This window comes from Solanum dulcamara, chromosome 9 (genome assembly GCF_947179165.1).
Source record: "Solanum dulcamara chromosome 9, daSolDulc1.2, whole genome shotgun sequence".
Classification (NCBI taxonomy): Eukaryota; Viridiplantae; Streptophyta; class Magnoliopsida; order Solanales; family Solanaceae; genus Solanum; species Solanum dulcamara.
Window position 1 is genome coordinate 66,741,532 of NC_077245.1, and position 22,308 is coordinate 66,763,839.

The window sequence follows — 22,308 nt, forward strand, 5'->3', positions numbered from 1 at the left end:
ATTTTTTCCTTTTCATTTCAATGGATATTTTCATGATTTTCAAACTATGTTTTCTTTTTGGAAGAATACATTGATAATTTCACTGTCAGATTTTATTTAAATATTCAAATTTTAATTTTAATTTGATTGTTTTATTTTAATTTGATACAAAATTTTAAAAAAAAAATTGAATTTTGAAAAAGTACCTCAATTGAGTACCTGAATATCTGTCGTAAGAGATATTTTTTAATTTAAATTTTGAAAAATCTTTTTGCACTTATTCTATAAATAAATTGACTATATAAAAAACATCATTTGATTAGACACATCAACCCTAATTAGAACGTGTTGGATAATTTATTTACTAGGCTAATGTGTATAGAAAATGATTTTTTTTTAATTGGTTAACATATTCATGTAATATACACTTAAAAACATGTGCAAAAGCTTTTTTAAAATTTGAGACGAAAATATTTAATAGAAATACTTTATTCATATACTCAAACGCTCAATAGGAACAATTTATAATTCGAGTAATTAAATAAAATTCACAAACAATTTAAGGAATTGTCAATTTATTCCGCCACTCTTTGATTTTTTTAAAAATTTGATCAAATGAGTTCTCATTATTTTTAAACATTATTAAAAGATATGAATTATATTGTGTTTGATTGTAGTCCAATTTACATAAAAGGAGAATAAAACTAGCGATGAGTTTGAAAATATTCATGTATTATAGCGCTCTCTTTTTGATATTTTATTTAATGTTCGAAGTTTATAATAAAGTTTCGATTAAATTCGCATAGTGTTATTTTGAATTTTTAGATCTATCAATTTCTCAAACAGAATATTGAGACACAACAACTCTTTCCCTTCTGTACTTTCTTTTTTACCTTCTGATATCATCCCTTTTTGCTGAATGAGACAAAAACCTCAACGTTCAACATAATATTCAGTATTTAATTATAATCAATTATTTCTTTATCTGCCTATTAAAAGGATGCATATGCATCCGTTAATCTTTAAAAAAAACTTTGTATATATATATTCATTGAAAAATTATCATATATTTTAAAAGAATCTCTCAAATATTTTTAAAAACTTTGGCTCTTGATGCAAGTGGGTGGCCTGAGTTCGAACCTCGATGACAACACTCTTTACAACTTTGTCGTTAATAATCGGTGTACATATGTAATTTATCCATCACTATGGTATAAATGGTGGGATAAGTTATTCCAAACTTGTCAATTAAATAATTAAAATTTTATTCCTAGACTATTTTTGTATTCCAAGACTATTTATATCTATTCATTACACCAATCGATCCCTAAGTATTTTTTTATGTTTTTGTTTTGTTTCTTTCTGTAATTTTCTTGGTAAATATGCATTTTTTACCATTAGTATTTCTTGTCTTTTACCACTTTTTTTCTTCCTTGTTTTCTTTTTTCGGAAAAGGGTCAAAAATACCTTGAGCTATAGGAAAAGGTTTTAAAATATCGTCCATTCACTTTTTGATTTAAAAATACTCATGTACTCATCTTTTGGTTTAAAAACACTCTTTCATATATCTTTTTGTCTCACTATAACCTTTGAAACTAACAACACTCTTTTTTATTTTTTAAAATATTTATTATATGTCATTTTCTTATTTGATGAAATAAAAATCCCATGTTTATTAACTTTTTTCATAATTTATCAAAGTCAAAAACAACATACTTTTTTCATAACTTTTTTCTTAATTTTCATATGAAAAAAATTTAGTGGAGGTGGGATTTTATTTCATCCAATATGAAAATGACACATGATAAATATGTTTTAAAAATAAAAAAAATAAAGAGAGGGATGTTAGTTTCAAGAGTAATAGTGAGTCAAAAAGGTGAATGAAAGGGTATTTTTAGACCAAAGATAAGTAGAAGGATATTTTTAGACCAAAAGGTGAATGAAGGATATAGATATTTTTGACCCTTTTTCGTTTTTTTAAAAAAATATTTGTACCACTTTATAGCCACCGTAGTAGAGACAATTGTCAGGATGAATAATGAATACATGCGTTTTCGTTTCAAATTATGAGAACAACTTTTTTTTTGTCTAGTGTAATTATGAGAAAAATTTTTTACGTTATTAGTGTATTTTAATCAATTAAAATAAATATATACTACAGTACAATTTGTAGAGTTGCTAATTAATTAAGATTATTATAGATAATTATATGTTATTGCAGATCCACTTTATTTAGTTGTATAAAATGTATATTGTAGTCGGAAATGAGTTTTAACAGTAAAATAGAGTTGCAATTTATTTATTTTTTAATCACGTCAAGAGATCCCACTTATTTTTTACTTGTAAATTTTATGAGGGAAAAATGATTAATAACCTTCAATGCTCGTGTTATTACTTAATTTTAAGGTACAATATAATAGAAAGAAAAAAAGAAAAATAGATAATGGAGAGCAACTTACTTCTATCTTGTTAAGGTAAATATTATGTTTCAATAGATCTTTAATTCAAATAAAATATATCAAATATTTATATATATAAAAAAAAAGACTAAGCAAAACTAGAAAAAAAGTATATCTGTGTTGAATATAATAGATCCACAAGTCCGCAACATTAATTGCTAGAGAATTAGGGTAGACGACTGTGCTCTAAATTAATACGGTGGACAACTAGTTATATTAATATATTAAAGAGAATCATCATGAAGAATTTATAATTGAAGTAAGCAAGCGATAATCATGAGTATTAAGGACTAAGGAGGCGTTTACCGATGATTTTTTTTCAATTTTTCCGGAGTTCAACTCTGGAAAACACGTTTAATTATAAAATTTTAAAACTTTAAAATTTTCAATAATTCAAAAATAATTAAGTATTTTTTACTCTAAATTGCTCACAAAAAATTGAAAACAACAATATTTTGTATTAATGGCCAAATGCAACTCTATGGGTGTGTTTGTTGCGAAGGAAAATATTCTTTTAGAAAACACTTTTAGAAAAATGAGTGAGTTTTTTTATTTGTGTTCAGTAATAAACAAAAAGATATTATTTTATAAATACTTATATGTAATAAAAACAAATAATTTGAGAGGTAGGAATAGGGGCTACGAGAGTGGAGGCAAAAAGGAAGTTTGTTGAACTATGAGGAGGAAATAATCAATGTAGAATATTACTTGTTGAACTTGTTTTCCTACTTTTACTAGAAATTCATTTCTTTTATTTTTTTTAAAAAAATATTATAGAAAATATTTTTCAAAATTCTCATCAATCGCACATGAAAAATTTTAAAAACATTTTCCAAAAAATATTATCCTCTCTCGTAACAATCCCACCATATATATTGAGTTAGTCCTATTTAAAAACAAAACAAAATAAAACAAAAAAGCTCTGCTTAAATTTTTAGAAAAATTCAGAATTAGATTTTGTTTTTATCCATGACCATCATTCAAGGCCGAATGAGCCCAATGGGTAGATCTTGTAACACCTCGTGTCTTCGAATTACAATTTGAACTGTCTGACACATGAATATTAAATTCAAACCCAATTAATTTAATTGTAACTAAGTGTAAAGGTCAAGTATTAATTGTGGAAAGTTTGTTGGATGTGAATTAAAGTAATAAAGAAACTGTAACACAAAGTTGAGTTGAAAGCTTCTCTACTGATTAAGTTTTCATATAAACTCATTTAAGGAATAACTTCAAACAAGAATATCCCCTAGAATAAGAAGATTTACATGATTCACTACCTATCAAATTAAACGTCTAGGAATCTAGTTTTCAACGCATCAAACCGTTCATCATTCGTACCTTTCTACAAAAAGTTATGACCATTTTATCATAAAGTAGAAGAAAAGAGATTCCTTTAGAAAATTCTGTTAGCCAAAAGGTTCATTCTGTGAACTGTGGAACGTCTTTCAAATTCCAGACAATCGTTCAACAGAGTATTTGGAAAAACTAAGGTATGTAATATCATCATCTTATTAATCCTCATGATGTTTTTATTTTCAAGAATCCATCCTTTTTTTTGACAAGAACTCTTAGCAAGCATGGATAATGGTCTTCTTCAAAACCATGAGTTCTAATGACTTTCTACGAAAAGTATGAATACTATGGTTTTTCTCAAAGATTGAGCTTTACTATTTAAGATATGATTTTCATGCTAAACAAGTATGAACTTCACGATATTACAACATGATTTATGAATTATAATTTTAATTTCAAGGATAACCTTATGATATGATTTATATGACCATAATTTATGAGCTTTCAAGCAAACTATAAGTCACGAGCTTTCAAGCTAAAGATTATTTTGAGCACATATTTTGTTTTGGGAGGATTATTATTAACCGAGAAAGTATAAGTTCAAAATAATGAATACCCAAAACTACATATACCAGCATAGGTTAAAGACGTCCTGTTGTTCAAGCGACTCCTCTATATATGTGCCCCTGGTGAAGGGCTTACTATGAATCCATTATTTTACTTCAGTGAAAGGCGAAGAAGAAGGTGGAAGAGAAGGCGGACCAAGTGGAGAAAGAGGTGAAGGAGGAGGAGGAAGTGGTGGTAGCAAAGGTTGTGGAAGTGGCGAAGGAGGGATGGTGGTAGCGGAGAAAGGAAAGGGGGAGATATGGGCTTTGTGTAAACAACAAAACTTAGAGACCTTTAAAGTTAAGTGTCATCTCTTCTTTACATACCCATAGAGACTCAGATTACAGCATAGGTGAGCAACAGAATGTAAATTTTTTAAAGGCAAGGTTGAAAGATGTTGAGCTAGTGCCAAAAAAGAAGGTGCAAAACTGTTGCCCAGTTTTCACTCTACATCATTAGCTGTCTAAATCAAGACAATATTGTGCATGAGATGAAAAGCACGCCTCTTGAAATATGGCTTACGCTGAAATAGCATTATACAGTTGCTTCAACCTTTCTGCCTCAGTAAAATGTTATTTAACAGCTCGTTATGAACTCCGTCTATCCATAACAACTGCTGTACCAGTGCTGCTTCAAGAGTTTGAAGCATATAAGTCTATTTCTGAAACTGTTTCTGGTCCATCAACTGCTGGTTTGATTACAGTAGTGAAGAGTATATTGTAGAAAATAGTGAAGAGTAAGAGACCGAAGGCTAAGGAAGTCAAAAAGGATCCTTCGGGATCACTAGTGTCTTCTGTCACTTGGCTGCTAGCACGGGTCACATCGGTAGCTGCAAGTGTTTCATGAAATACTGAGTCAGAAATATTGGCATCATACACCAGCATGCAAATTAACCTATCAACATAAATCCCATTTGTGTAATTGTGTCGATAAATTACATACGAGAACAGGTAGAATGAACCTCATATTTCGAGTGGAAGCAAGACTACTTTTTTACTTTCTACATCTATATTTCTTCTTTTCCATTATATGAGAAACTGAGGCTATTCGTGTGTTTACCTTTTATTTAGGGTTTCAATTTCAGTGATTACATTTGAAGCAGGCTTCTTGTTCATGGTGCATTAGCATTTTCAGATGTTATCGTCCTACATAGAAGACGTATAGAGTCCCAAAGTGCTATAAAAAGACCACTACTCTACCAAGTAGTAATTAAATTTGGGTTGAAGGCATAGATTCTTTAACAGATACGAAAATAAATGTTTTGCAGTGACGGGGGATGACTTTAAGAATTGGGTAATTTGTCTGCTGATTATTGAATGGCTAGGGATACAGAACCCACAAAACTATACAAGGAATAACATGTTAACTGTAGGTATAAATACTGGATATATGGGAAGGGCAATTACAGCCTTTATCTAATATGGAATTAAGAAAATTATTTAGTTACAGAATTAACAAGCATTTTAGAGAGGAGAAACAGGGTCCCCCCCCCCCCCCCCCCAATACCCCATAAAATCTACAATGTATTAATCAAGACCATGGTCCGTGTTTAGAATATACCTTGGAACCCAACATGGGACTGAACCTTTGTTTTGGGGAGAAAACACCAAAATTAAAGTTTGATATGATAATAAATAATGAAAATAAATTGGACACGAGAATTTTACGTGGAAACCTCTCGAACAGATAGAGGGAAAAAACCTCGGGGTAGAAGGATTTTACTATGATAATATGGGAGTACACTGTTCTCAAATACAAGGAGAAAACAACAATTAACACTTCTCTCTTGTAAAAGGAACAACTACTAAAGAGGACACTCAACACTACAATATTTATTTTAGTGTATAACTCTCTTTGTATTTTTACTCTCACTTTGTCTGCTACTCCATTTTGTTGTGGAGTATATGTCACTGTGAACTGCCGTTTAATACCTTCTTGTTTACAGAAGTTATCAAATTCATCACCAGTGTATTCTCCTTCATTATCTGTCCTCACACACTTGATCTTTTTTTAAGATTCAAGTTCCACCCGCGCTTTGAATTTTTTGAAAACAAAATAAATATTTGTCTTCCTCTTGATTGGATACACCCAACTTCTCCTGGAGTAATTGTCGATAAATGACACGAAATATTTCGCTCCTCCTTGGGACTCCACCGGTGCTTGCCAGACATCAGAGTGGACCAGATCTAATATTTCCTTACTTTTAGCAGAGGAACTGCTAAACTTCAATCTATTTTGCTTACTGGTAACACAATGCTCACAAAAGGGTAGTGAAACCTTTTTGAGCCTTGGAAGAAGCTTTTGGTCAGCAAGAATCTTCAAACCTCGTTCCGACATATGGCCAAGTTTACGATGACATATCATTGTTGATTCTTTAAATGAACTTGCTGACGCGGTTGATGTTTCTCCTTCTTGGTGTGTTTCACCTTTAAGCACATATAGATTTGCAGCAAGTTTTTTCACTTTCATCACTACAAGCGCTCCTTTGGATATTTTCATGACTCCACCATGAGTCTTATATGAACATCCATTATCATCTAATTGTCCCAAAGACAATAGATTCTTCCTCAAGTCTTTTACATGTCGTACCTCCTAGATGGTACGTATCGTGCCATCATACATTTTTATTTTGATGGATCCAATACCAATAACATCCAAAGCATGATCGTCTCCCATGAACACAGACCCTCCTGAGATAGGATTATATTGATGGAACCATTCTCTTCAGGAAGTCATATGTCATATTGCTCCTGTGTCCATGATCCAGACATCAATGAAACGTTTTCTGTCTTCATTATTTGATATTGCTTCACTACATAAAATATTGCCATCATCCGAGGTACATGCAACATTCCCTTGAGCATTTGATGGCTCAGAGTGTTCACTCTTCTTTTTGAACCGACAATCTTTCTTGAAGTGCCCTTTCTTGCCACAGTCGTAACACTTGATATTTTTTTTATTTCTTGATTGAGATCTATCATGATTGTGACTCCCACTGGGGCCACATTCCGTTGGTCTTCCTCTCACCATCATCAAAACTTCAGCTTGCTGCGAACTTACTTGTCTGTCTTCCTTATTTTTGCGCCGATTTTCTTCTTCTAAGACAGCGGTTGCAATTTCATCGAAAACTAGACTGTCTGTATTGTTCGTCAGGTTGATGATGAGTTGATCATACGAGTTAGGCAGACTTTGAAGTAGAAGCTCCACACGTTCAGTCCCCTCTATTTTGCAATCTATTGTTGTAAGTTGCGAAAACAGAGTATTCAAAGTATTGATGTGTTCAGTTATTGACACGGACTCTGCCATTTGAAGAGTATACAATCTTCTTTTTAAAAATATTTTATTATGCAAAGACTTGGCCTCATACAATCCCATAAGAGTATCCCATATTTCCTTCGCCGTCCGTTTTTTAGTCACACTAGACAACACTTGATCAGCTAGTGCCAAGTGTAGATCAGCAACTGCGTTGCTGTCTATGTCATTCCACTTCCTGTCATCAACAAAGTTTGTAGGTCTGCCTTCAATTACAGCTAAGCAATTGTCTTTTCTCAATATCTCTTTTATTTTCATTTTCCATAATGAGAAATTAGTCCCATTGAATTTCTCAACGTCAAACTTTGTTGTACTTGACATTGTTATTTGTTTTACATCCTTCTAGATCGTTTTTGAATATTTTTGCGAACAATCGTGACAAACTGTACCGTCATCGAAATTTACTATTTACGTGAATAGTACTTTTCATCGAATTTTATTATTCACGAAAATTTACTATTCACAGATAGTACATTCGCATAAAACAGACAGAATAATCGAAGGCTCTGATACCACTGTTGGGGGGAGGAAGCACCACAACTAAAGTTTGATATGATAATAAATAATAAAAATAAATTGAACACAAGAATTTTACGTGAAAATCCCTCGAACAGATAGAGGGAAAAAACCACGGGGTAGAAGGATTTTACTATGATAATATGGGAGTACACTGCTCTCAAATATAAGGAGAAAATAACAATTAACACTTCTCTCTTGTAAAAGGAACAACTACTAAAGAGGACACTTAAGACTACAATATTTATCTTGGTGTATAACTCTCTTTGTATTTTTACTCTCACTTTGTCTGAATGAGGGCAAGAGGCCCTCTATTTATAGGAAACAAAAACACATAAAAAAAAATCTACGCGTTTTGCTGTCAACTTTTTCTACGTGTTTTGCTGTCAACTTTTGAAAAATTTGCTGATTTGCTTTTTCAAAAGTTGTTGCTTTTGCTTTTGCTTTTTTGACTTCTTACAACCTTCTCCTAATATACAGGTCAGCGATGTTTCTCCATTTATTTGTTCCTAATGATGAAATTTTTGATAAGGATATCGAGAAGAATGACTTTACAATATCTTGATTAGGTTGCTAATCACATATTTTTATTGCATGCTTGATATGCCGGCATTTGACGGCATCTCTAATGCATTTTTTTAACAAGGAATAAATGCTAGTTCTTAAGCAACTATAGGGTATTTTAATAGTTTTTTACTGAATCAAGACAGAAAATCAGCGAAAATAGATAAGAAGGCAAAACAAAACAAAGAGCTGCAAAAATGGAGACCGGACGACAGGTATGACGGACCGTCACACTCACGAAGGGCCGTCAACCCCATCGTCAAGCTAAACCAGAAAAGGGGCAGAATTTGATAGTTATGAGGACAGCTCTAACGAGCCGTCGCATCACTGACGGACCGTCAATTCCGCCGTCGGACTTAAACAGAAGTGAGCCAAGAGGAAGAGTAATGACGGAATATCTAACGGACCGTCAATGCTCTAGTGTTAGATCTCAAATTGATAAAACACACTCAAAATCCATGAGATCTTTCAGCTTGTAAAACCAGTTAGGTACTCTTGCACTTCATTCTAAAATCCGTGTTACTGGCATTTTGATGAAAAGTAGAGATCACAACCAGAAAAAATTTGAGACTCCATTCGTACTCTTGTTTCCAACTTTGAAGAACGAAAGGAGACCACTTTGAGCTTGAACCGATTGTTGACCAGAATGGACAATGATACCAGACAAATTTGAAGTATGGAAAACACATCCCAATGCCAGAATCAGAAAGGCGGAGATTAGAGTTAAGGGTGTTCTTGGAAGATCTTTTGAACTGGATGAAGAAGAGGCGACAAATCTTGTATTGCAAATTGATAGTAGATGGCAAGACAATCAAAAGAACAAAAAACAAGAACAAAGAAAGGTAAGTGCGACATAGCAACATAAGCAGGTAGTTGGAATAGGGTGAGATTATCAAAATACAGGAAAACGAAAAACAGACGAAGCATTTGCTCAATTAAAATAATCGTTAACCGAAACAGGCTTCTTTTCGATATAGACTATGTGTATCTATTTGTTGTTTTTTGATATGATCCGCGAGAAATAGAACAATAGAAGTATACAATCCAAGAAACAAGTTGTATATAGTCTTTTTAACATGATCCTAGGAGAACTCTATGATCTCGTTACCAGCTCAATTTACCTAAGCCAAAAGTTGACAAGATTGTCCAAGGAAATGAGGTTAATATTTTCAAAGTTTTACTTCAAACTATTGATCAAATAAAGACTCAACTATGAAATAGAGTCCGTCCAAGCACTTAAGAGCAACAAAAATGAGTTTGAATAAAACTTTTCCGTGGTTCATTTTGAAGAAGTTCAGCTCAAATCATTCAAAACTTTTGTATTTCTTTCTTTAAATCTTTCTTTGCAAAATATTCCAGGACATACGGATTTCAATAATTAGCGCTCTTAACATGGTTATACCGTCCTCTTTTGGCCAATGCCACACGATTTCAGCAAAAAGCCGCACACAATCACGAATATCTCTACACCTCATATACGACAGCAGCAGAGCCACCATAGTAGATACGAATTCAGCAAAATCTAATAACTTTAGCTCAACTTCTGTATTTGTGTTTTAAAAAACTTAATTTAATAGGTATAAATAACCAATCCAAAACCCAGTATGCAAAAAGAATTATGATCCAAAACCCATAAATTATTATAAAACCTGACTCCGCCTCTGCTTACATACTAGCTTTTTTATGTTCTTATAGTCAATCTCTAATGTAGGAGGTTATTCGCACACTCAAATAGCATGTACTTCCTAACCAACTAAAAAGCCGTATTGGAAATTTCAATAACTCAAGTTGGTTGGGTACTGAAACTTTCACCTTATTGGTGAGCGTCTGATTCCCGATTTCCCCTTCCCCTATGCAAAAAAAAACAAACATTTATTCAACACAAGACACACGTTCATATCTATACACGTAGGGCTAGAAACAATTTTTAAAGAGAGAGAAACTGAATTACCCCTAATCTTTGGAGGGTCAATTTGTTTCTGAGAAAGGGTCTGAAGCTGTTCATCAAGCTTTCTCAAAGCTTCACGAGCTTTATCTGGGTCAATTTCAAATTCAGAATCTTTTTCCACACCTTTAACCAAAGGAAAGTTTCTTCTTCTTCTTCTTCTTTTGTTCTTGTTGAATAAATTCCATCTTCTTGAAACAGAGATATTTGGATGGGTGAGGAAGAAGAAGATAGAAGGATTATTCAAAACGTTCGTGTGCAGTGAGAGACAATGGTGAAAATGCAGCATTTGTAACCGACTCTCAAGGAGCAACAGGTGTAGTACTCTAGTTATGGATAAAGTATGATTTGTTTGTGATTTTCTGGGATACTTATAGAGTCAATTTTTAAAGCTATAATATATAAATACTAGTGTACTCATCCACGCACAAGCTAATAAAAAGAAAAAAGGTTAAATGTGAGCTATTTTCTAATTAGTTTTTTGTTTGTTAATATGAATTAGTGACACTTATATTTTTCAATTAATTATGGTAAGATGCAATTAAAAAGGTTGATATTTGTAAATTAGAAAGAATTCCGAAATGAATAATATATTTTATGAGGAGTTTAATATAAAAGCTTGAGAACAGAAGCTTGACATTGAATTTAAAAATTAATATTAATATTTACAAGTCCGCTATTTTATTTTGAATAAGTTTGTGGACAATTGAAACACTCCATCAAAACCTAATTATCCTCTCAAATCAATTTGTATTTCGATAAATAATCACTATCAAGCTCTTTAAAATCAAAGAACATTCTAAAAAGATTAGAACAAAATATCTAACTTTTTCTTCTGAGATAGGTTTCTTTCAAAAATAATTCAAAGTTCATATATGAAAGCAATAACCACTTAATCATTGCTTTGATGGAAAGAGCCATATAATCAAAGTAAATACCAAAATAAAACTTTAAGAAAAAAAAGTAAGGAGGTGCAATTAAAAGAGTTTAAAAATATATATTTTAAGTTCTTCAATAGATACTTAAATGAAAAATAGAGAAGAGGGAGAAAAACTAAAGAGATAGAATTACTTTACTAATAATAATTTTATTGTAAGACTCTACATCATTTTTCTTCTAAAATTCATAATTTTCACTACTTTTCTATCTTCCTTAGCTTTCTTCTTCATTCCTACAAAAACAAATTAAGAATATATTTATACGAAATTGTTAGTTACTCCATGATTTTGTTGATCTTGGAATATTCAATTTAGTTTTAAAGATTAATCAAATTGACTCTTAAAAAATAATTACTGCCACATAAATTAAAATAAAAATAATATAATTTAAAAAATTAAAAGAAACATTCTTACCCATAGATTTTTTACGGTTTTGCCAACCATAGTTCTTAACCATGAAAGCAACCATATGATGTGATGATTACCATTTGTTTATCTCACCCTATGTATGGTATAATGATGGAGAAGTGAAAAAATATCCTTGAATGAGAATTTTCTTGGTATAAAGTGTGAATTTATATATGCAAAATGGAGGAATACCATAAGGTGTCATAAACTTACAAAATAAATTTTGGGGGTTATGAAGATTAAAAAAAAGGAGTTATGAATATTATTAAGAGGACAAATTGAAGAGGTGTGAGTTGTTAGTAGTTAAGATATATTATAATGGGAGGTATAGTGGAGTAATTGAATGTAAATACTTTTTGAGATATTAAAAATAAAATAAATAATTAAATGAAGGAAAAAATGATAAAAAAGGAGAAAAAAAAGATAAATATGAATGAAGACCATAGAGAGGTGTCAAATCACCTTGTCTATGTTTTTCCTTTATTATATGTATAGATTGTTTAATTTAATATCAACTAACTTCAATTTTGACTGTATATAAATACTTAAATTTATATAAAATTAAATAAGTAGACACATGCATCCTCTGTAGCATAATACAAATCAATTGTCAATGTGTCATGTACCTAGACATCAAAATATACTAACATATCACTAGAGTTAATACTTGAAAAAAGTGATAAAGCTACAAAAATATGAGATTTTTTATTCAATTTTGCCTAATTTAAGAATATTTTTAACCTTTTCCGTTAAAAAATCAAGAATTTTCACTGAAAAATTTCTTTAAGAACTGATGTAAAAATTTTAATCATGTAAAACAAAATTGAGCAAATATAGATTTTCATAAGAATTTTTTCTCCTTTCTCCCTATTCTTTTTCTTGTTCTTATTCTCCCTTCTCCTTTTTCAACTTTCAATAAATTATGAGCAAATAAATAAAATTAAGGAGATATTGTATATGTTATAGGAAATCGAAGACTCATCACTTATTCGCAGTTAAAATTGAGTGGGGTGATGTTTTATTTAACTTGTATCGTATATTCCTAATGATTTAGATCAGCTTGGCTGAAGAAAATGAAATAACACATATCATTATTGAATTATGTTAAGGTCGAAAGAAAAAAACTTGCAAAATTACATAAAGGGCAGCCCGGTGCACTAAAGCTCCCGCTATATGCGGGGTCCGGGGAAGGGCCTGACCATAAGGGTCTATTGTACGCAGCCATACCTTGCATTTAGATAAGTGAATTTTATTGATTTTTTAAGATTTGGATTGAATCTAACCATTGAAAATTACGGTTGATATTAAAAGATTGTATATCAAATTTCGAATTGAGATGCCAATTTTGAATAAGAAACACATTGATAAAATCTTTAGACAGTGAATTGTGACATCTATCATAAATTTATAGATAAATTATGATGACCCGTCAAGATTTATGTTCAAATTTTAGAGATCATCAAAATTGTGATAAAATATATTTTGTCCATCATTTAAAATCGCTAAGATTTGTGACCAAATTGTTTGTTCGAATTTGACATATAACTTGACAATCTGCAAGTTTGTCCTTTGAAATCCTGGTCATTTGTCAGGATTTTGCTACCTGATGTTGGCCGCGACTCTATTTTTATAAATAAACAAGGTGAAACTTTTAATGATGACACTAAAAGATATTATTCGTACAAATCACCCAAAACTTTTTATTTAGAACATTCTAAAACATACAATTTCACTCATTATATATATGATTTTTTACAACTTTTAAAATCTCAAATATTTAACAATTCAAATTTATAACAATCCCTCTAGTCGTTATGGATAAATCAATGGTGAAAAAATTTGGGTCAATTTTTTGTGTAGTAACTTAAAAATTTCAAGCTACTCCAATCTCAGAAGAAATTTGATTAATGTGAGGTCTAGGGCAATTCAGAAAAAGGATTGGGATTAATGTCTAAGTGTGGTTTGATTTTTCTAATAGCTAAGACGTTAAGGTGTCCGTAGAACTTTACAAAATTGAAATCTGATAAGTAAAACTCTCGTTATCAAACTTGGCGTAAAAGGGTTATTTTAGAAGGTCAAGGTTTGAAGGTGTGGTGCAAAAGGGAAGATTTTGAAAAGCCGGATTTTAGTGCAGAAAAGCCTCAAATCGATCATTATTTGGCTATCTCATTTTGGGGAACTGTTGAGGCAACCTAGGGCATTTTTTATCTGTTTTTCATCGTTCTCTTTGATAAAGGTAATTTAATTACTCCCCTAACTTATATTTGATTATTAAACCTTATAATCCATGAGGGTAACCTTAAGGGAGAGTTTTTAACTTGAATTAATGGTGAAAAAAAAGACTAATTTGGATAGAATCGATATTTTAAAAGCTAGTGTTGGGGCTCTCCTTGGGGCGGGGCTCTAGCAAAACGCCACGGGACTCATGTATAGGGCTTAGTTATGTGAGACTTACGCCCTTAGCGCTCGACTATACACCCTAAACACGCTCAACACCCAACGCTCGGGGCTCGCCTAACAGATCTTACACAAATTATGTGTTAAATTCTTTAGTTAATATCTCCGATCCTCATAATTCTTTAATAAATAAGTGATACTTAAGTTTTTCATCTATAAAAATAAAAAGTTTGAGAGTAACTCAAATAACTAGTCATAGTATCACATATTTACTATTTGGTAACACTGTGGGATACTTATTACTTCACATTTCTTTTAAAATACATACCCAAATTTTACATCTTCACTTATCATTGGTCTTCATGTTTTTGTCTTATGGTCAAAATTATCATATTTTATTATTTTTCTATTTGAAAGTAATTTCATTTTATTCATGAACAATAGTAGTAATTGTCATGATCCGAACTAAGGCCAAGCTGTGACACGACAATCGAAACCCCGAAGGGCTCCAACCAAGCCTCTTGACATATCATACATGAACACATACAAGGCACAATAAGCATCAACTCAATAGACTAGAAGAAATGCGAAAGTACCATAGTCAAATCAAATGACAACATAGAATCTACATAGTGTGTCCAACAAGCCTCTACTAAGCAACATGGGCGGGGGCTAAGAGATTTCTCTATTTCACCCTCAACGTAAAATAGCAAATCTTTAAGGAAGAACGAAAGGAAGAACTCATAAACTCGCCCTCGAATAGATGAGGACTCACCAATCCTTGGAGTGCTAGAACTCAACTTTAGCCACGTGGAGTATGGATATGATCGTCAATCCCTACATTATGATACAATGTAGGCAATAAGGTATGTGTTAGTACGTTTGAATGTATTAAGTATGCGGGCATGCTATGCAATATGAAATATTAGATGCAATGATCAAATAATATACATGCTATATAAAATGATAAGTAAGAACATGAGAAAAATATAGTTGATCAAGCTTTTGAAAAGCATAAGTGAAATCATAAAGGGTACATAAGAAAAGTCTACATATGTGGGAGATAACCGTAACCGACATTAAGATCATGCGAACTATTACATGAAATCCGATGATCCCCACATTGAAAAGGGGGGAGGCTACTTGCCAAGGTAAGCTCCGTCCAATCATTATCATCATGTGATATATGTGGATCCACTAGCTGAGCCATAAGGCAACCTACGGTGGCAATGTAGTTTAAGAGATTAGAAGTTGCTACTAGGGCTTAGGTCGAGCCCCCACTTCAAGCCTACTCGGTGCTAAGTATATCAACCCATGGAATACATATAATAATCATACTCATAAATCATACTTGTAATAATCATAAGTTTTTCATAGTTAAAATTTCATAAACTTGTTCATAGAATTAGCTCATTAAGGATCTCAAGTCACCCCTTTAAAAGGGATCTTGAGTCACCTTTTCATATTTAGTTCATCATCATGCAATGTAGATATAAGCCTTCTATCATTACAAAAATACGTATTGTAACAGTCATTATTAGAGTCTTAGGTTACCTTCCTTATTAAGAACCTAAGTCACTCCTTCATAAGCTTGCATGCAACTCATACTTGAAACATACTTGAAGTCGTACTTGTATAATCATACTTGAAAACAACATCATATAACGTAGTAGTAATTCATGCTTAGATGAGAGTTTAAATCATTAAAAAAATATAATTCATGCACTTGAAAGAGTCATTGATGAGGGGTAAGGATTAATAAAATTATAAAAAAAAAAAAATAACACATGCGCATTTGGTGAATGTGATTGCATTCACTGAATGCGTTTTATGACTTTTGGGTTATGGCGCACTGCTGACGCATTGCCTCAACCCCTAAACTACTAGGGGTTGTTCCTGGTGCGATGGTGGCACGCCTCCCCACCCTTTTCCCCGACAAATTTTCAGCTTTTCAGCAAATTCAAAGAGTATTCATCCCCTAAACTGAAGTCACATGCCCTAAACATCAATCTAATGATTATATATGTAAAATCTATCAATTTCCATGCAATTATGATCAATTTAAGATAGAATAGAGTAGAGATCACAAAATACACAATAGTTTATGGAATCAATTTGGAATTTAAAAGATCATTAATCATAGACTTGAAATTGAGTGAAATAAGAAGGAATTCTTTGAACTCCATGGGTGAAAAGTGCCCGGTATCAACACCCTCATACCTTGAAGTAGAAGCTTGAAGAATTTTGAAGAAACCTTGAAATTTGAAGAAGATCTTGAGAGAATTGCTTGGTATTCAATGGAGGTCTAGAGAGCCTGTTGTAGAGAGAAGATTTTTAGGATGGATGATTAATGAATGAATGAGGAGAATTAAAAACTTTGGGAATTAAATAGATTAGGAACCTAGCCCAAAAATTATCTAGATTCATCCCCCCCTATATTTTATAGGGAGAAGAATATATTGCATTTAATGAAAATCTCCCTTAACTCATCAATGAGTTTACCAAGGCTAATTATTCATGTCATTATATCATACTCTATGTTTCTCATATCCAAGATATTATAATATCTCCCTCTTGGGAAAATTCATTCTCGAATGAGATAGGAGGTAGCTTGAGTTGAATTGAGTGAGTATGCAACAACCCAACATGAATGTAACAATGCAACTTCTAACTATCAACATCATTTAAAAATTATTTTCATGGTATGCATGCATATGTCAGTACACCGGATAAATCGTAGCCAACTCCAATGACAAGTCTAACTCATATCCCGCCTTACCAATATGCTTCAAGATTTTGTAGGGTCCCACATATCTAGGGTTCAACTTCCCTTTCTTACCAAAATGCATTACACCCTTCATGGGCGAAACCTTCAAATAGACCCAATCATCCACACTAAATTCAAGGTCTCTTCTCCTATTGTCCGAATACGACTTTTGGCGACTTTGGGCAGCCTATAGCCTCTCCCTTTTAAGTCTTACCTTCTCTATAGCATCAAATACCAAATCGGGACCAATCAAAGCTACCTCTCCTACTTCAAACCATCCCACCGAGGACCTACATCTTCTTCTATACAGATCTTCAAAATGAGCTATTTCAATACTTGAGTGATAACTATTATTATAGGCAAACTCTATCAATGGTAGATGCTCATCCCAACTTCCTTTGAAATCGATGACACATGCCTTTAATGTATCCTTCAAAGTTTGAATTGTTCTTTCGTCTTGACCATCGGTTTGAGGATGAAAAGTGGTATTTAGCTTGACTTTTGTACCAAGACCCTTTTGGAGCGACTTCCAAAATGTGAAGTGAATTGAGTACCTCGATCCAATATAATAGACAAGGGAACACCGTGAAGCTTTACCAACTCACGAATATACAACTTAGCATACTCTTCGACACTATAAGAATTATTAACCAGTAGAAAATGTGTCGATTTAGTCATTCGATCCACAATAATCCAAATAGAATCATGTTGTCTCCTAGTACGAGGCAAACCCATTACAAAGTTCATATTCACATCTTCCCACTTCAAAGTAGGAATCTCAATGTCTTGAACTAAACCTTCTGATTTTTTATGCTCAACTTTAACTGACATTAGGACACTTAGCCACAAATTTTTCTATGTCCTTCTTCATGTCATTTCACCAATACATTTCCCTCAAAATCAAGATACATAGTAAAGAAACACCCAATACATCGTACATCCACCCTCATTCTATCAATACTACACCTAAGCCTAATTTCATAACGATTATAATACACTCACTTGAAACCCTTACAAAAAGTCATTAATAGCCTATCACAATCACCCACATATCGATAACCACACATTCAAGCCTATCATTCTAACCACTTCATAGCTTTCTTGAAGTAAATATCACCTATGAACTGTCATGTATACTTTAGCATCTCTACACCCAGATTTGCACTAACCCCTACTAAAAGGACACACCAATATGCTCTTACCTAACTGTTGCACCCAACAAGATCTTATATAGCTCTTCCTTCACATCTATAGTATTAAATTGAATAAACATACTTCAATCTTCACAATATGTACCACCCACTCTACCCCTAATCTTTTCTAACTCATCTATCAAAAACTATGAGTTCCACTCAAAACCATTTCTCTTAGGCCATTTACATTCAAAACTCCTAAACAATCTTGGTAACAAAATACTCCATCTCCCCTTTGGGAGAAAGATTCAATCTTCTCATCAAACCACCAATTAGAGTCACGAATACCATACTTATTAGAGTTACTCCACCTTGCCCTAAATACCGAATCACAATGGGGCATTAACCAAAAGAAAACACTAGCACGATTTCAGGACATACCTCAAATCTTATAGAAAAGCATGGAGTAATAGAAGATAATTTTCACATGAGTCAAGCAAAGCATAAACATCATAGTAAAAGACACGTAACTAACCAAAAATAACATCGGGAGTCTCCTCCATCTCTTTCCTATAATGAAGAGCATATAACAGATTGTTGCCTGGACCGCCCCTTGTTGAGCTTGGGAACCTTGTTGCAGTTGGCCTCCATGAGCAACTTGGCCTTGAGGATGACCATCTTTGACCCTACACTCCTTAGCATGGTGACTTGGCTTGCCACATCGACAACACATATTCAAACCCGCTAGATACTCTCTTTGGTGGTTCTTCTCATACTTCTTACACGCGGGATAGGTGTGATCCCTAACATCAACATCTTTGTACCTGGGGTTAGCACCTTATGCTTGTGATATTAGGCACCGTAGTATTATCAAAAGATGTTTCATCCTCAATTCAGACTTTCTTAGTCATCCTAACACCCTCCTTGAGCTTTTTCTCCTCAATTTGCTGGGCATGAGTCATGGGTCTAGATATATCCATTCCCTTTAATAACATGGTTGTCTTACATTCTTTAACAACTTGATCTGAAACCCCTAATATGAACTTACTCATTTGGTTTCGAGAGTCGGACACCAAGGTCGGAGCATACTTGGACAACTTTATGAACTTGAGGGCATACTTCCTCACACTCATATTACCTTGCTAGAGATTTATGAATTCTAGCACTTTCGCCTCCCTTTCTTCAATTGGAAAGAGGAGATCAAGAAATACAACCTTAAAATTCTCCCATCCTATGGGGCATCCTTCAATCCTTTTGGCCTTCCATTGGTCAAACCACACTCGAGCGACATCCCTAAGTTGATAGGCCTCCATCTCTGCCTTCTCTTTCGAAGACATTCCCATAATATCCATAATCTTATGTACCTCATAAATAAAGTTTTGGGGATCCTCATCAACTTCCGAACCATGGAACTCGAGAGGGTTTATCCTTGTGAAGTCTCTAACTAGTAAAGCCAGTGTGATCACATTTGGAGGATTCATTACTCCTTGGTTGGCCATCACATGAGATAGCATAGTGATATCGGTCCAAAACTCCTTATTAGCTACTTGATTGGGAAGAGGACCATTAGCTTGAGGGACTAGTCTTCTTGGAGGCATGTTATGCAAATCGCAAAGAACAATTGTTAAGAGGGAAGGAAGACTTAGAACATACTCTATCGCACGATATAGATCATGAAAGAAGTGAGGATTCTTAAAACACCTTATAGCCTCCTATTCATAGATGTGGTGGGCTTCACGCCCATGAATAAGATTCTACTTGATGCGGCATGTTAGACTCCCTATGACACTCTTAAACCTTGTGCTCTGATACCAAATTTGTCACGATCCAAACTAGGACAGGGCTGTGACATGACAATTGAAACCACGAAGGGATCCAATCAAGCCTCTTGATATATCATACATGAACACATACAAAGCACAATAAGCATCAACATAATAGACTAGAAAAAATGCGGAAGTACCATAGTCAAATCAAATGACAACATGGACTCTACATAGTGTGTCCAACAAGCTTTTACTGAGCAACATGGGCGGGGGCTAAGAGATTTCTCTATTTCACCCTCAACGTAAAATAGCAAATCTTTAAGGAAGAACTCATAAACTCGCCCTCGAATAGATAAGGACTCACCAATACTTGGAGTATTAGAACTCAACTTTAGTCTGGTGGAGTATGGATGTGATCGTCAACTCCGACATTATGATACAATTGTCACGCCCCGAGAGGGTACCCTAGGCGTGGCCGGCACTCAGAAACCATTTTTGGCTTCCGAGAGAACCACTTGGTCTCATTTCTTATTTATTCATCAGCGGAAGACTTAAGAATACTAATGTGGGCTTGTCATAATCAAAGGAAAAATATATAATTCTTATAAGAAGTAGTTTCTAAGGAGAACTACTCCGATTACATCATCAGACTCTGTCTATGAAGCCTCTAATACTCTTAGATGGTGCCAATGACATGTCCATGGCTACCTCAAAAGAAACATCACACTCAACAATAATAAAAGGATAAGGAGTTCCTTCGAATACAAGAAGGACTCACCAAATAGCCGAAAAGAAATGATCTTCAACGATGCGCCTGTTGAGGATCTCTAACACATGTATCTGCATCATAAAACAATGCAGGTCGAATGACGTCAGTACGTGGAATGTACGAGTATGTAAAATGGCAGGAAGGTAAGGACAGATATCAAGATACTCCTCTCAATAAAACTCAGCTCAGAACTCAACATCATCTCAACATCAATATGTAATGTAAGTTTAAAATATAATAATAAAAATAATAGTAATAAGAATTGCTTACTCAGTTGGGAGTTTCTCTAACCGACAACCATCACTTATGAGCTAGCGATGATACAACGAAGCGATGTCGTTGCCACATCCATCCAATACCTTGCTAGGGTAAAGGACATCACCATCTTGGATCCACTCATCAAAGTCCTCTTTTTGGGACTTAAGAGGCATAGCCTCCATCCTACGCTGGCTACGTAGTTCTGGGGTTTGAGTCAATTAAACTCTTACCCAACTCGGTGCTCAATACTACTCCCAAAATATGTGCTCATATTAAACTCATCATCTAGTCTCATTGGACTTTAATTTAAATCATCAAACTCATCTCATTTTATGTTCATCAATCATTATACTTCCAAAAATATCATTTATATCTCATCAAAACATCTTACTCAAAATATCATTTGCTCAAATTCATTCAAACTCAACTCTTTTGCTCTTTCAAAACTCAATAAAATACATATATAGTATTAATTCATATAACTTTCTTTTTATCAATGAAAATAATAAAAAGCCAACATCTTTACTCAAAACATGTATAAAAATATTCATGAACATCAAATCAATTAGGATTCATGGGAAAGTAGCCATGAACAATAATTCCAATAATATGAGAGATAACAATAATAATAATATTAATGCATAAATTATCCAACTCAATAGAAGAAGAATTATTTCATTTAGAATTCAAAATTTGGATAAAATTCAACTATAATTCAATTATAATGAATTTAAATATTGGGCGCATGGACGAACTCAATCCAATGCTATAAAAGCCTTACATACCTTAAATCCAAAAGGTTTACTCTGAATTGGAGCACTCTTAGACCCCTAGCCTTTTCTTCTCGCCGGAGCATTTTGTGTACTACCCGGAGTATAAAAATAACCAGAGTAGTATTTTTATACTACTAAAACTAAAACTATATTTGAGAAGAAGTATATAGAGAGAAGAAATGCTTAAGAAAGCTTGATGAATAAAATGAGGAAATAAGGTGGGTATTTATAAGTGGAAAGAAGGACCTAACAATAATAAAATAATTATAAAGAAAAATCTGAAAATTTAATGGAATATATTGATGTCATGGATGATGTTAAATGGAGGACAATTTATGTCATGAATGATGTCAAATGTATCTAGATGTTTCCATGGTAGGTAAGATGAGTTCTTTTTAACAGAATACTCTTTTTCGAAGCTG

The 22,308-nt window shown here is 33.2% G+C and overlaps 1 protein-coding gene across 1 annotated transcript; it reads right to left on the bottom strand.

The window, feature by feature from the left end:
* Positions 1-4,681: 4,681 nt before the first annotated feature.
* Positions 4,682-11,045, bottom strand: LOC129904488 (uncharacterized). The gene is made up of 2 exons (XM_055980055.1): positions 10,684-11,045; positions 4,682-5,169 (listed from the first exon to the last, which is right to left on the bottom strand). The coding sequence occupies exons 1-2, from the start codon at positions 10,964-10,966 to the stop codon at positions 4,973-4,975; spliced, it is 480 nt and encodes a 159-aa protein (XP_055836030.1). The 5' UTR covers positions 10,967-11,045; the 3' UTR covers positions 4,682-4,972.
* Positions 11,046-22,308: the final 11,263 nt, after the last annotated feature.

Bases quoted from the DNA above. Each gene is read 5' to 3' on its own strand.
- LOC129904488 (XM_055980055.1), bottom strand. From the start codon at position 10,966: ATGCTGCATTTTCACCATTGTCTCTCACTGCACACGAACGTTTTGAAT. The intron at 5,170-10,683 runs GTAATTCAGTTT...AAACACTTGCAG, and splicing joins TGACCCTCCAAAGATTAGGG to CTACCGATGTGACCCGTGCT.